Source organism: Sinocyclocheilus rhinocerous, unplaced genomic scaffold, assembly GCF_001515625.1.
Source record: "Sinocyclocheilus rhinocerous isolate Xijiao unplaced genomic scaffold, SAMN03320098_v1.1 scaffold1295, whole genome shotgun sequence".
NCBI classification, from domain to species: Eukaryota; Metazoa; Chordata; class Actinopteri; order Cypriniformes; family Cyprinidae; genus Sinocyclocheilus; species Sinocyclocheilus rhinocerous.
This window is the reverse complement of record NW_015660499.1, coordinates 412,536-427,521: the sequence shown is the minus strand read 5'-3', so window position 1 is coordinate 427,521 and position 14,986 is coordinate 412,536. Positions and strand designations below refer to the sequence as shown.

At 35.3% G+C, this 14,986-nt stretch overlaps 2 protein-coding genes across 2 annotated transcripts in view; both read right to left on the bottom strand.

Moving 5' to 3' along the window:
• Positions 1–2,312, bottom strand: part of LOC107725077 (rapamycin-insensitive companion of mTOR-like) — a 7,548-nt gene extending 5,236 nt beyond the window's left edge. The window contains exons 1-3 of the mRNA XM_016534217.1: positions 2,230–2,312; positions 2,048–2,095; positions 1,050–1,147 (exon numbers count right to left, since the gene is read on the bottom strand). Coding sequence (XP_016389703.1) covers positions 1,050–1,147; positions 2,048–2,095; positions 2,230–2,296 — 213 coding nt within the window. The 5' untranslated portion in view covers positions 2,297–2,312. The remainder of the gene's footprint in view (positions 1–1,049; positions 1,148–2,047; positions 2,096–2,229) is intronic.
• An 869-nt stretch (positions 2,313–3,181) lies between these two features.
• On the bottom strand, positions 3,182–13,801 carry fyb1a (FYN binding protein 1 a). Its single transcript, XM_016534216.1, has 16 exons — positions 13,288–13,801; positions 11,897–12,032; positions 11,390–11,448; positions 11,104–11,126; positions 10,824–10,864; positions 10,378–10,528; positions 8,347–8,506; positions 8,063–8,155; positions 7,760–7,823; positions 6,261–6,301; positions 6,026–6,098; positions 4,584–4,683; positions 4,346–4,508; positions 4,240–4,270; positions 3,354–3,385; positions 3,182–3,257 (listed from the first exon to the last, which is right to left on the bottom strand). Exons 1-16 carry the CDS (start codon positions 13,799–13,801, stop codon positions 3,235–3,237), a joined length of 1,704 nt encoding a protein of 567 aa, XP_016389702.1. The 3' UTR covers positions 3,182–3,234.
• Between the last annotated feature and the right edge of the window lie 1,185 nt (positions 13,802–14,986).

The window sequence follows — 14,986 nt, the reverse complement described above, 5'->3', positions numbered from 1 at the left end:
AGGGCAGCCCGGGGTCGACACATGTGGTTGCCGCCAGCCCGCCGGACGCTCCTTCGTCGAATCCGCCGGCCGCGCCATTCTCAAGCCCGCCGCCTCTGCTCACTCTAGGCCGTTGTGTGTGATGCTGTGTTTCGTTGTGAAAGCGTAACTACTTTGTTTGGTCTTCCAAAAGAGGACACGACTAGAAATCAGTGGTTAAGTTGTATTTACAACACTGTTCCAGAACAGTTCAACCCAAATATTCAGATGTGTGCAGCACATTTTATGGAGGACTGTTTCCTGATCCTGGGAGAGTAGACTACAATGCCGGCTGTTCTGACTCAAAGACCGCTTGAGGTATTCGGCCAATCACAACGCATTGGATAGCTGGCCAATCAGAGCACACCTCGTTTTTCAGACCGATGAGTTTTGTAAAAATCGACGCGTTTCAGAAAGGCGGGGCATAGAGAAGCAACAATAATGTACAGTATGTGGAAAATAATGTGTTTTTTAACCTTAAACCGCATAAACACATTTCATTACACCAAATACACAAAATAATGTTCTTTTTAGCAACATCATATGACCCCTTTAAATTTAGCAACAATGTCAGCAATCATGCAGCTGAGATTTGCTATATAGTATATAATGCTTTAAGTATACTGTGAGTATGTGGGGAAAGCTGGATGTACTATATATTCAACTGCCAAGTCTCAATGTTATTCTAGTTTCTAGATATCTAGTTTCCAGTTTATAGATACAAGTTACAAGCCAAAATAACAAAAATCTTTAAAGACTGTTTTCTCAAAATGAGTCTTTCTCCTGAGCCAGAAATCTCCAATTCAGCTGCACTTACATACACCCAACTTTACTGTTTTGTCTATATTTTGAAGGTTTTTACATTTACAATTCAGCATATTTTTTCCCTCAAAATCAGTGCAAAATATGCGAAGAAGTCTTCTGATTCCATGCAGACCTGGTCATGATCTTCTCTCATCACTAAAATCATACACAAGCGTGGCGTAGACCAGCCTCTGAACAACAACCAGCATAAATGGAAGTTGAAGTACCTTAACAAAGTTGTTCAGGTGGCCAAGCTTCCTCATGTTGGAAACCCCGTGAGATTTGGCGATGTTCTGAAGGATCTCACGCATGTTATCGGAGGATTCTGTGGAAAGCAAAAACCTTAAATTAAAATCCTAAAAACACATAAAGAGATTAATAATCAGTTACTGCTAATATATTAGGTAGGCTATTCTGCATCCAGGACAGGAAATATGCATTATTCTTTCAAATCTCTTTTGAATTAAAATCACATTGTTTAGCACATAACAACATAAACATATCACATAATGTATCTCCATATCCACTATGAAGCATCACTTTCCCTGTGCAGAACTCAAATAAAACCTCTCGGGATCTTCCATGTAAGTGATTTTTGCACATAAATGATATCATGGTCTAAATTCAGTAATTGCAATTCAACTTTTCCCTGGTCTAGTCTTTATATAGTACATTTCTCAAGAGAGACGTCAAACACACTGGCACGGCAAGATTAATCAAGATCAGGCTCGTCAAAGACTTTTTGCATTAACACCCACCAGCTTAGATGTATCAAAGTCTGAAACCTTAAAACACAGACTTGATAGGCAGCATGCAAAGATATGAAGGCATCGAGATGCTTTAAGCCAATGACTGTTTACTGATACAGCCTAACCGAGCTGAATGCACTGCAGCTATTCTACTGACCTGCAGATGTTTACTAGACAACACAAACTGATGTGGCTGTGCACTACAGATCAAAACAACACCCAGGTCCCAAATCCTAGTGAGCAGCCTAGCTAGACAGCATATTTGAAGCATCACACAGACGTAAATAATGCGGTCTATTTAGGCAACCCATTAAGGTTTGAGACAGCCCCATTCTCCTGTCTGAAGGCCAGATAAAGCAGATGGGAAATCACTAATGACAATTTCTTGGATTTAAGGGGAATTTGATCATTTCTTGGTTATTATTACAGAGAAGCATTACGCATTTGTTTCTTATGATTTCTATGGTGACTCTCACCCCGCGTAAGATCCAGCGGTACATTCTCCTCCCCGCTGTCATTCCGACCTGTCAAGCACAAAAAACGACACAATAAAGACACCGTAAGGCCTTATCCGCGCTTCAACGGATGCTACACAAGCAGAGGGTTGTACACAGCGCCGGCTGCGCGGGTAACGGGGGTGTGGGTGCCGTTAACTTGCCTCTCATCCGTACACTCCGGGTCGGACGGCCGCGGATGCTGACCGCCATGTTGGCAGGGACGTTCATCAACACAACACCGGAACTCTCGTAACCTCTCGCGAGGTTTGAGCGCTGACCCTCCCCCCTCCGGTTTTATTACATTTGTGAACAGTAACAAAGATGATTTTCTAGTTAATAACATCCTCGTTTTGGGAAGGTTTTATATACACAAATCTAAGAACTTGCAAGTGGAACCTAGTTTTTATGTATTTCATAATTACTTGAAATCCTACACTTTGAGTTTTCTAAATTATTGTTACAGTTTATTTTTTTATTTTGCACATGATCCTACTGTTATGCAAAGAGTATTATTTCAAGCGATGCTTAGCAAACTTTGAAGCTCTTCTTCGTGTAATATGTTAAAATGTTACTTTTTACATTGAAATAACATTTTATATAGGCTACACACAAACACACACAATTCTTTTATGTACAGAAATATTGTAAAAATTAAAAACATGAAATTATTACATAAAACACTTAAAGCACATAAATGATGGATATATATATATATATATATATGTGTGTGTGTGTGTGTGTGTGTATATATATATAAATTTTTGGGTAAAAACAAGGCTTATGGCTGAAATTGCAGTCAGCACTAAAATATAATGCTTAGTCTAAAGATTAGTCTTAGATCGATGTCTTATTATTAAAATTAGCCGTTTATTAAATTATGCTGAACAGCATAAGAAATATTGACAAATACAAATTCATTGTATTTGCACCATTTTGTTTTTACCACCATTTTCTGTTTTTATTGTCATTAAAAAGAAAAAAACCCACAAAAGACAGGATCACAAATGACTTTACTCCTACTGAGGTCACTGTATATACAATGTATAATATTTACTGTAGATCATTCTCAAACAATGAAAATACATAGGGATTTTTTGGTGAAAGAATTAATGACAAATAAGGATGTTGAAAGATGATGAAAACACACTAGATGAGTTTATCCAAGCTTAGTCATTGTCGTAGATACACTCTGTAACAAATAAGCAGAAAAAAAATCATTCCAATACAAAATGATGAAAGATTTAAACTAAATATACCTTCATTAACTGTGCGAGTTAAACCTTACCTTCAACAACATCATCATAAATAGAGCCGTCCCTTAGAGAGGAGAGGAAGTGAGACAAAAAATATGAAGTTGTGGTCAACTTAGGGCTGGACGATATGGCCAAAATTTATATCACGATATATTCCTTCAATTCGGTCGATGAGATATAATTCCGATATCGATATGAACACTATTAAAAAAAGCCTCGTAAAACTGCCAAGAACCGTCTGTGCATACAAACTTATGAAAAATGAATTTGCCAAGTCTATGACACCTCATATAAAACCATATAATATTTTAGAAGAAAAATGAAAATGCAAACTGATTGTCTGCCAGCAGGAGGCGCTTTGAGAGCGGCAGAACTAGCGGTTTCTCCAGTAACGACTGTAATCAAATCAGCTCCGCTCATGAACACTTCTTTATCAGATAAAATGAAAATGACATCGAAACTTTTCTGAAAACAGTCCTTTCCCTTCAGAGATACATTCATATAAAACACCCGCACGTGTTTTGATTTTGAAACGTGCAGTGCTCATGTTTATTCAACGAAGTCAAACTCCACAAATAAATCAATGTATGGGGAACACTGGTAATGTATATCGGAAATGTGTTTAAAAATCATATCACCGTTATTAAAAAAAATTATATCGCGATACATATTGATATTGAATTATTGTCCAGCCCTAGGTCAACTGATCGACCATTGATATAAAATCAAAATGGCATTGCTGAATTTTACACAACAATTACTCAACATTCACTAATATTCACTAACATTTAGGCATATCAAATAAGCCAAGTGTGCTTAGAAATACAAAACCTGTATCTATTGGCTAGGGTGAAGAAATGTTTTCATGCAAAACATCGTCTAACCAGAATAGAAATAGAACAGGAAGACTATACTTACTGCTCCAAATTAGCAGTCGACACATAGCCAACTGAAAGAGAGAGAGAATAATTCATAAGAGTTTCCTCTTCTGCTAGGACATGTATTATGTCCTAAATCAACTCACATTTTCCTTCGCTGTTCCGGGCAATGATTTTGTCATCTACTGGATGAACTATCACATCAATGATTTCTCCAGGTTTGACTGGCAAGTCTTTATTACCAAACTTCTTTATAGACAGCGACTGGAGAACAGTAGCTTGATACAGCACTTTGATTTCCGCATTATACTGCAAGAAGAGGCAATGAGGGTTAGTAGTATACGGAGTCATTCACTCACCATCCATCAAACAAATGCATCTTACTTTAAACTTCTTCCTAAACTCTTTCTCCTCCTTCTCAAACTTTTTCTTTTTCTTCGGGTCCATCTCATCTGTCTGTCTTGTTGAGCTGAACTTTCGAAAGCTGCGGTAAAAGAGAGACTTAACATACACTACCATTCAAACGTTTGAGGTCAGCAAGGCTCAGAAATTACATACTTTTATTCAGCAAGGACACGTTCAATTGATTAAAAGTTACAATACATCAAATAACCAGAACTCAGTGAATGTGCTTACTTGTTGTATAAAAAAATATCAAAATGTAAATATCCTGCATGGTCCCACTGTAGGATTCATTTTCTTTATGGAAAATATGATTTTTTTTTTTATGTCCTTATTTTGATGGCAAACATGAGTGTTTATTGTTGTTGTTTTTTCATCTTAAGATCATTTTAAACTTCTTTTTGAGAAATGTATTGCTACATAACTTTTTTATATACAATAAATGACTTGTTTTGATTATTTTGTTATATAATGCAATGAATTTTTGTTATTATGGTTTAAATATTTGTATTATTAGAAATTTTAGCAGACAGTCACTTGTAATTACACTTTTTTAAATACAAACATATAAAACTTACATTTTAACAAATAAACATTAAAAAAAGAAAATGAAAATAATAAATGAAACAAAAAAAATTAAATACATTTCCCCCCACCCAAAGACTTAACCCATAAGTGCTATCCAGTGGTAAAAGTAGGTACTGAAGGCATAATAAACCTATTAATCACAAGTTTGTAGAAAGGAAATAAAAGTGGACCAAATTTTTTCAAATAACAAAATCTTGTCTATTACGGTATACCTGATTCTTTCCAGATGTAGTGTACCTGTCAACTGTCAGCCATAATTTAAGAGTTGGAACTTTTTTTTGGCAGAGATCAACCCATATGAAACAAACTGTTGTTGTACCCGTGTAAGTCTCAAAAATTCTTCGGAAACTCCAAATATAATTAATATAGGATCTGGTTCAATAGGAATGTCCAATGTATCTGAAAAAACTTGGAATATTTTGTCCCAGAAACTCTGTCATTTGGAATTTTTGATATTATTAAGTGATTTAAGCAACCATTCAAAAGCTTGGGATCAGTAAAAATTTATTGTTTTTTGCCACATTTGTAATGAATGCTGTTCTTTTGAACTTTCTATTCATTATAGAATACTGAAAAAATATCAGTTTCCACAAAGATATAATAATATAAAAATATAATAATTAATATTTCAAAATATTACCGTTTTACTGTATTTTTCAAATAAATGCAGCTTTGGTGAGCATAAGGACTTTTAAAAAATCTTACCGACTCAAACTTTTGAACAGTTGTGCAACATAATGACTTGCCAAAATATTAAAGATGCATGGGAAAGGGCACTTTACAAATTTGCTTACTAAAATAATATGAAAAAAAAAAGAAAAATAACCTAACCTAACCCTAACCTTTTAGGAGATGGAGGAGGAGGGAAGTCTGCTGGAATAATGTCATCATATGTCTCATCAGTGGCACCTGTTGGACCTGTTGGACAACAAAATCAAGACTTTGTAAAAGAGCATAATAGGACCCCTTTAAATAAATCCAGTGCTGTTAGATTATTCATATGGCTGTGCTTATACTAAATTCATATGTTATATTAATGTATAGTTAGAATACAGTATTACTCACACACACCATTAAATGCAGTGGGGTCTGGAGGAGGTGGAGGTGGAAAGCTGTAAAACAGCAGTAATATTACAGCAGATGGCAGTAAATCCACTATATATGTGCTTCAGCTTAAAAGGCACTTTGAATAATACTCGTTTACTTAAAAACTTTATGACTTTAGACCGTTACCTATCAGTGTGGAATTTGCACAGAATGTAAACATTATAAATTATAAATAATATAATTTAAAATATAAATATTTAAATAATATATATGACGAGCTCAAAACCCCTACATTTAAAAATAAATATTAAAATAAAGATGATTTGGTGAATTTACTATATTTGAATGAATATTTTTTTATTCAGCATTTCCATAGCAGAAATAAATTATATTTTAAAATGAATTCAAAGAAATACAGCTATTTTAAATTGTAATAATACTTCGCAATATTATATAAAATATAAATGAATTAACAAAGACTGCATTTATTTGCTCAAAAATACAATAAAAATACAGTATATTCTATCAAATAATTTCAGCCTTAGCGAGCATAAGAGACTTCTTTCAAAAACATTAAAAATCTTGCTGCACCTTAAGTGCTGAGCATGGAAGTTAATAATAAACAAAAATTGCTGTCATAATTGTTTGGATGAATATATCAGTATTCATAGGCGGAGGGTGAACCAACTCCAGGGTAAGGCTAAAAGCGGTCAAATCTATTAAAGGGGTCATATGATGCTGCTAAAAAGAACATTATTTTGTGTATTTGGTGTAATGAAATGTGTTTATGCGGTTTAAGGTTCAAAAAACACATTATTTTCCACATACTGTACATTATTGTTTCTCCTCTATGCCCCGCCTTTCTGAAACGCGTCGATTTTTACAAAGCTCATCGGTCTGAAAAAGCAAGGTGTGCTCTGATTGGCCAGCTATCCAATGCGTTGTGATTGGCCGAATACCTCAAGCGTGAGACGGAAATATTATGGACAAAAGAGAAATTAACACTAACTTTGATCTATCGCACTCTCAAAAAAAACAAAAGAATCGTTATAATCACTGAAACTGTCTACACTGCGAAATGAATCCCTTACTTACATTGTACGTACATCTGCGCTTTGCTGTTTATGATGAGAGAATTCGCGGAATTCAGTCATCGAACTGCATTCACATTCAACAAAGCTGATGAGTTTCAGCAATGACTCATCTGAAAGTCTCTGATTGGCCATTGCATTCCTAAGCTCAACAGAATGGTGTGTGATTGGTTATAATGCGCAACACTGAAAAAACGCCTAAAATGAAATACGGTGCAACATGAGCAAATCTTAATTTAATGCCGTAGTCGACACTTTCTATTCATTTACACTTTGTTAGCAACATACTTAATAGATTTAATTTGTTTGTGCAGGGGCATTTTTATCCAATTTAGTGGCATTTTTGCACCAAGACCCCGTGGCCAGCCTTACACACGCTCCGCCTATATGTCAGTATTTGTGCAGCATTAAATGCTTCTGAACATGAATCACCTGAAATCAGCTTGTGGATCATCTGGACAATCATAAATATCAGCATCACATTCAGCTGCTGGAAGTAGTCACGTGACAAAGTCGTGAACAAGGGGGAAAAAATAATTTCCTTTATGTTTCCTTCATTTGACACTCACTACATGATTGCAATGTGATTTAATTCATATTTATGAAATGTATAATGCAATGGCTTACCATCTGGTAGACTGAAAAAAGAGATGATTTTTAGTAAAAAAAAAAATGCAAATAACAGATTAACCTGAATAGTGTTAATAATCTTTAATAAGTTACTCTCTTACGTATTGACGTCATCATTTGCGCCCACATCATCATACACCGCCTGTCCATCCGATGTGCTTCTCACAACATCTAGAGTGTCAGGCTTCACAAAACCATCTACATGAAAAACACACCAACACAAAGTCAAAATAGCAGCTGACCATGGCCAGCCAAAGAGAAAGAGACAAACAGGAAGCTTCACCCTAATATAGAAAGAGCATGTTCAGTTTAGCAGCTCTTGTCAGCATGTGAAGCATTATTGAATTCTTTGTGATGTAAATCCAGTACAGTGCGGCAGAGTAACTCACAGTGGCCTTCAGGGTTTCTGGCGAGCCAATAGTCCTTTGGGTTTTCTGTTTTGCGCACAATTTCAATGCTCTCTCCCTGCTTCAGTGGAAGTTTGTTCTTTCCTCCCTTGTGATCCACACTGGCCTTCACCGTTTCAAGCACCAATATCGGACCCTTGATCTACCCGAGCACAAACAGCAGTGATGATGCAAGTTTCTTACAGTCATTGTCACTTATTTGTATTAAAAAGTAATAAAATAAAGAAAGAAATAAACATGTTTACAAACATGCAACAAAATTACTGTTACAAAATGTCTATGGGAAAAACTCGTGAAACGCGAGTCTGGGTCACAAAATGACAAAATAATATAATAAATGAAACAAAAATACACATATTCACACATATATATATTTTTATATATATTTTTTCAATTACAGTTATGTAATTGTTGTTTTGTTATAAACAAAATTACAGTTACACAATGTCTATGAGCAAAGTAAACTCATAAAAACTGAGTCTGGGTCTCATTTCATGCATGCATGCATAAATAAATAAATATTTAATACATAAAATGAAAATTAACAATGAAAATTATTAAGACAGAGAGAGTGAGAGAGGCATAAAATGTGACCCAAACTCAGTATTTATGAGTTTTGCCCATAGACATTGTATTAATACATCTATACATGTACCTGTCAAAAACATATCTGGAGACACATTCAACCTCAAAATCAAAATTTCTATTATATTTCACATAAACAGAATATAGAGTTCATATTCATAGGCAGTGTTGGGGAAAGTTACTTTTAAAAGTAATGCATTAAAATATTGCGTTACTTCCTAAAAAAAGTAACTAATTACGTTACTTAGTTACTTTTTATTGAAAGTAATGTGTTACGTTACGTTTGCGTTACTTTTTAAATCAGGGCTGGGCTTGCTTGTTTGCTTTTAATATAAAAAGTTATATTTTTGGCAAATGTAAAAGCCCTTTCACACCAAAAGCCTCAGGCTGAAGGAAATGTAAATTCACGTCTGTACAGTAGAACACAGAAAAAGAAAGTTCAACACTCTTCAGCAATAAAAAAAAAAAGAAGAAATGTTAGTTTATCTTGTGTAATTTTTGCTTATTAATATGGTTGAATTGGATCACTGAAGGTCAGCAGCAAATTGGTAAGTTGTAAATTAAAAAGTAATGTGTTACTTTACTAGTTACTTGAAAAAAGTAATCTGATTATGTAACTCACATAACTTGTAATGCGTTACCCCCAACACCGTTCATAGGAATATAAACACATAATTTTCATCCATGATCAACATATAAATATATACATAAACACACAGAGTATATAACATAAAGTGTTTGGGAAAGTTTAAAAAGTAATGCAAGTATTGCGTTACTCCATAAAATAAGTACCTAATTGCATTACTTAGTTACTTTTTTATCCGCCGCCTCTGCTCACTCTAGCCCTCTGGCCGTTCCTCACTTTATCCCCCGGCCTCTGCTCACTCTAGCCCCAGCCTCTGCTCACTCTAGGCCGCCGGGCATCACAGTATGGTAAGGGGTGTAACATTTCCGTCACACGCTTGAGGTGTTCGGCCAATCACAACGCACTGGATAGTTGGTTAATCAGAGCACACCTCGCTTTTCAGACCGATTAGTTTTGTAAAAATCGACGCGTTTCAGAAAGGCGGGGCATAGAGGAGAAACAATAATGTACAGTATGTGGAAAATAATGTGTTTTTTGAACCTTAAACCGCATAAACACATTTCATTACACCAAATACACAAAATAATGTTCTTTTTAGCAGCATCATATGACCCCTTTAAATAAAAGCCAGTAAAACTAATACCACCCTGACCATAGAGAAAAAGTATATACGAATATATAAAAAAATAATGTCACAATCCTGAAATAAATCTTCGATTTATGTGAAATAAAATATCAATTTTGATTTTGAGGTGTCCGGACGTGTTTTTGACAGGTTTTGTGGAGATTCACAAAAATAATGAAAATAAAAATAAACTGAGCACTGAGCTGTTTGTAATTACTTTAAACTTTTTCCTGGCCTCCTGCTCCTTTTTCTCTCTCTCTTTCTTCTCTTTCTTCTCCTGCTCCAAGCGTTTCTTCTCTTCTTTTTCCAGCCTTTTCTTTAGTTCTTTTGTCGTCTTTTCTTCTTTCGGTTCTTTGTTGTTTTCTGGCCTGTGTGGAGGACAGTTTTCCATTAGCAGAAGTTTGAGTGAGTTTTCCTTTTTCATTAATCATCTTAAAATTTGAGCCCAATTGATTTGCAGCCTTTACTAAAGACTAACCAACTACATTTTCTGAAGAAAATGTGAGCAGCATTTGCCTGTGCAAAACGTGCTATTACGATGCTAGGGTGCTGCTTCAGTAACGGTGTGAAGGACAGGTGAAAATTAATACTTTGGTTCAGGGGTTTGCTCAAATCACTAAATATTATGAGCAACAGTAAATTAATGAATACTCATATTCTTACCAGTTGTGATCAAGATCCTCGTACATGTCCTCGTCTGACTCCTACACAAGAAACAAACAGCGACATCATCATTGGCATTGTAAGAGTTACTGCATCAAAACCAGTGAACTGTAAATAGTGTCCTTCTGCTCACTAGTTTTCTTCAGTCCATTATAATGACTGTGTTGTGAATGCTCTCATTTCCTTTTGAGATGCTGACTCTTTTGCAGAAGTGTCTCAGCAGAGATATGTTATGCTATTTAAACATCTTTAAAAGAGACGATGAACATTTAATCTTTACCTCAGGGTCATTGCTGCTTTTACCTAAAACAGAAAAGAGACTTCATTAGTACAGACTTCAAAAAAAGACAAAAAACCTCAGCACTAATGATAGAGGAAGTCACACCTAATGTCTAAATATGATTAGGTATGCATGTGATACTTGCATGAGCTCTTTCTTTAAATTAAGGTCACCAGCTTTGATATTTTGTAAGATATTGGCATTCAGACATTAGGTATCCAGATATTTATTGGGGTCACTGTATGTATCAAACATTAATATTAAATAACTTCTCTGTGAATGGCACCTAGTGAAGTCTCCATCCGGCTCATGACATCCGTATCATCATAATAACCCTCCTCATCCCTGTTCACAACAGAAAAAACACAGTTTTCACAAGCTTACTTTTAAATTGCAGCTTCACATCTTTGTCTAATTAGTAAAACATTCATTTGTACCATTGCATTCCCTCACAAAAATAAACTGTGCTACAGTGTACAATATCAGGGTGGGAATACTATGAAATTATGAACTCATACAATGAGCTTAGAATTGTGGTAATGCAAATATTACTGGGTCTTCTATAATATATTGCTATTTTACCACTCTACTGAACTATTACCATATTCATGTACAACAGCATTTGTGTATTTTTTACTCATGTGCCACCCCAAGGTACTCAATTGTATTTCTACAGAACAATGTCCTAAAATAAATAAACAAATATGAATAAATAAATTTTTATACATAGAATTTTATATTTCTATATTTCCAGAATCTCCAGAATTATTATTGATGCCGAGGGATCACTCACATCTGAGGGGGAGCAGGTGGAAATGTGAAGTCTGATGGTGGTGGTGGGGGTGGAGTCACAGATGTGATTGACAGGCGTTCAGGAGCCGGTGGGGGTGGGAGGGAGAAATTTTCCTCAGGGTTGCTGGTGTTGGATACTGATGAACCAGCAGATGGAAACAGAACATGAAGCGACAAGTGTATATATGTAATTGTTTATACTTCACAATTTAGGGAAATAGCTTTTGGATGTTTAGACAAGAATACAGTAGGCCCAGAAAGCATCTGGACACACTTCATGAATGCCATTATATTAGGTAACAACACATCAAACCAAAAGAACCAGAGAAAATGTGCTTAATTATTGTGAAAATAATACAAAAATCCTGAATGGTCCTACTATAGGATTAATTTTCTTTTTGCAAAATATTATTTCTGTCATGACAACTCTCTGAGGGATTGGCATGGTAATGTACATGACAATGTTAATGTATTTGGTCTTGGCGGAATAGATCTGCTACGCTGCTGCTGCGGCAGAGCAAGTACAGAGACTTGCTACTGCCAATACATCCACAACACACTGTTTAATGCCAGAACTCTGTATTTATGTCTTTTTTATTGTGATGTGATCTCAAATGTTGTTTATTATTGTTTCATCACCTTAAAATCATTTTAAACATTTTGTGGAATGTATTTTTTTTAATAAATTATACTTGTTTTGATATACTGTATAGTTAAATAATGCAATGACATTTCATTTAAGTGATTTAAACTTCCATTCAAAAGTTTGAGGTCAGTAAGATTTTATTTTTTAACCAATTAATATTTCTATTCAGGAGGGATGCAATGTATAGATCAAAAATTACAGTAAAGACTTTAATGTTGCAAATGATTTATGTTTTAAATAAATACTGTTCGTTTGAACTTTTTATTCATTAAAGAATTGTCACAGTTTCCACAAAAATATTAAGCAGCAAAACCGTTTTCAACATTGGTAATAATCAGAAATGTTTCTTGAGCATCAAATCAGCATATTAGAATGATTTCTGGATCATGTGACACTGAAGACTGGAGTAATGATGCTGAAAATTCAGCTTTGACATCACAGGAATAAATAACATTTTAAAATATATTCAAATTAAAAAAACATTATAAATTGTAATAATTTTTCACAATATTAATGTTTTTACTGTACTTTTGACCAAATAAATGCAGCCTTGAACAGCCAAAAACACTAAAAATCCCCAAACCCCAAATTTGTGAACAGTAATGTGTCCAAAATCTTACTAGTATTTTGGGTGTATACTTACATTATTCCAGTCATTTAAAAATAATGAACTGAATCTTTCTTATCTGAATAAAAACACATCAGTTTAGCTTAAATAAGCTTCATCATGGAGGTCCGTATCTTACCGTTCCCTCTGAACTTGCTGAGGTTAACTAGCCGAGGTCTCTGTGGTTTGGCGGGACACTTTCCTAAAACAAACAAACTGAGAAGAGGCTTCTTTTTCGGCACTGACAAATCACCAGTAGTGGTTTCCGGTGCTGTAGAGATCTTTTCATGAAGAAGGGGTTTCTGTTTGGCAGGACTCTGGGATCCAGCTCCAGTGGGGGCTTGTGTATAAGCATTCTCCTTTATCCCTCTATTGGGCAGCTTCCCTCCAACAGCATCACTTCTTGAGTCACTATTGGCCTTGTTGTTAGAAACTGGAGGATTGAATCTAGTCTCCATAGAGTTAACCGTGAAGTTGGGTTTGACCATGAGAGGTTTAGGCAAAGGCTTGGAGCCTGCACCTTTATTCATGTCCACAGGTTTGAGTTTCGCCGTCTTGGGGATCAACACTGGATTCCTGGCGCTGCCGAATTGATTGTTCCGAGCAGGTTCGGAAAACGGACTTTCACCAGCCAGTGAATTAAAATGAGACATCAGGGATTGTACATTAGTGAAATTGGCCTAAAAATGTCAAACATAAATATTAGTAACACTTTACAATAAGGTCTCATTGCTAACACCAGTTAATTAATGAACTAACTGAGCAATATAGTTTTACAGCATCATTAACCTTTGTTAAAGGGGTCATATGATGCGATTTCAAGTTTTCCTTTCTCTTTGGAGTGTTACAAGCTGTTCGTGAATAGATAAGATCCCTAAAGTTGCAAAGACTAAAGTCTCAAACCCAAAGAGATATTCTTTATAAAATTTAAGACTCGTCCACGCCCTCCTAAAACGCCTCGTTTAAACACCCCCCCACATGTTTACGTCACTGAGTGGGAAGATTTGCATAACACCGCCCAAATGTTTACACAAAGAAAGAAGGCGTAACAACTAGTATCGTTGCCACCGCCGCCATGTCGTGGAGACGCTGTGTGTTTCGTTGTGAAAGCAAAACTACTTTGTTTGGTCTTCCAAAAGAGGACACAACTAGAAATCAGTGGTTAAGTTGTATTTACAACACTGTTCCAGAACAGTTCAAACCAAATATTCAGATGTGTGCAACGCATTTTACGGAGGACGAGGACTGTTTCCTGGGAGAGTAGCCTACAATGCCGGTGTTCCGGTGAATTCAGTTCCCCTGTTTCCCCTTCGGCGCGCATGCTGACCCTAGACAGTCTATGATGCTGACAAATAATGCTGTGTGGAAATTAATGTTTTTTTTTAACCTTAAACCGCATAAACACATTTCATTACACCAAATACACAAAATAATGTTATTTTTTAGCAACGTCATATGACCCCTTTAATGTTAACGAAAATACAATCGTACCGTGTTCATGTTAGTTCACGGTGAATGAACTAATGGTAACGGATACAATTTTGGTTTTAAATATGCCGAAAAGGATTTAGTGTAGAAACAATTTTAACTCAGAAATCGCTAGTAAATTTCACAAATAATTACGAGGAAATGGCAAGTAACACTTTGAATTAAACACAACATTTTAAAGTAGAAAGACTGCAATATTTTTCTAGTAAAATGTACTCTAATAATCATTGTTTTATTTACAACTTTCAAAATTATAAATTAATCCTTTAACACTAGGTACTACATAACTTAGTAACTCATCCCACGTTTGAAGCCACATGTCAATGACAAATCAATGTCAAATCATGTGT

What these genes read in the sequence shown, in the direction of transcription:
- fyb1a (XM_016534216.1), bottom strand. Translation starts at nt 13,801, where the DNA reads ATGTCTCATTTTAATTCACTGGCTGGTGAAAGTCCGTTTTCCGAACCT. An exon ending in CAGAAACCCTGAAGGCCACT is followed by an intron (nt 8,156 to 8,346) that starts GTGAGTTACTCT and finishes TTTTTCATGTAG; the next exon opens with ATGGTTTTGTGAAGCCTGAC. An exon ending in GATCCACAAGCTGATTTCAG is followed by an intron (nt 6,302 to 7,759) that starts GTGATTCATGTT and finishes GCTGTTTTACAG; the next exon opens with CTTTCCACCTCCACCTCCTC.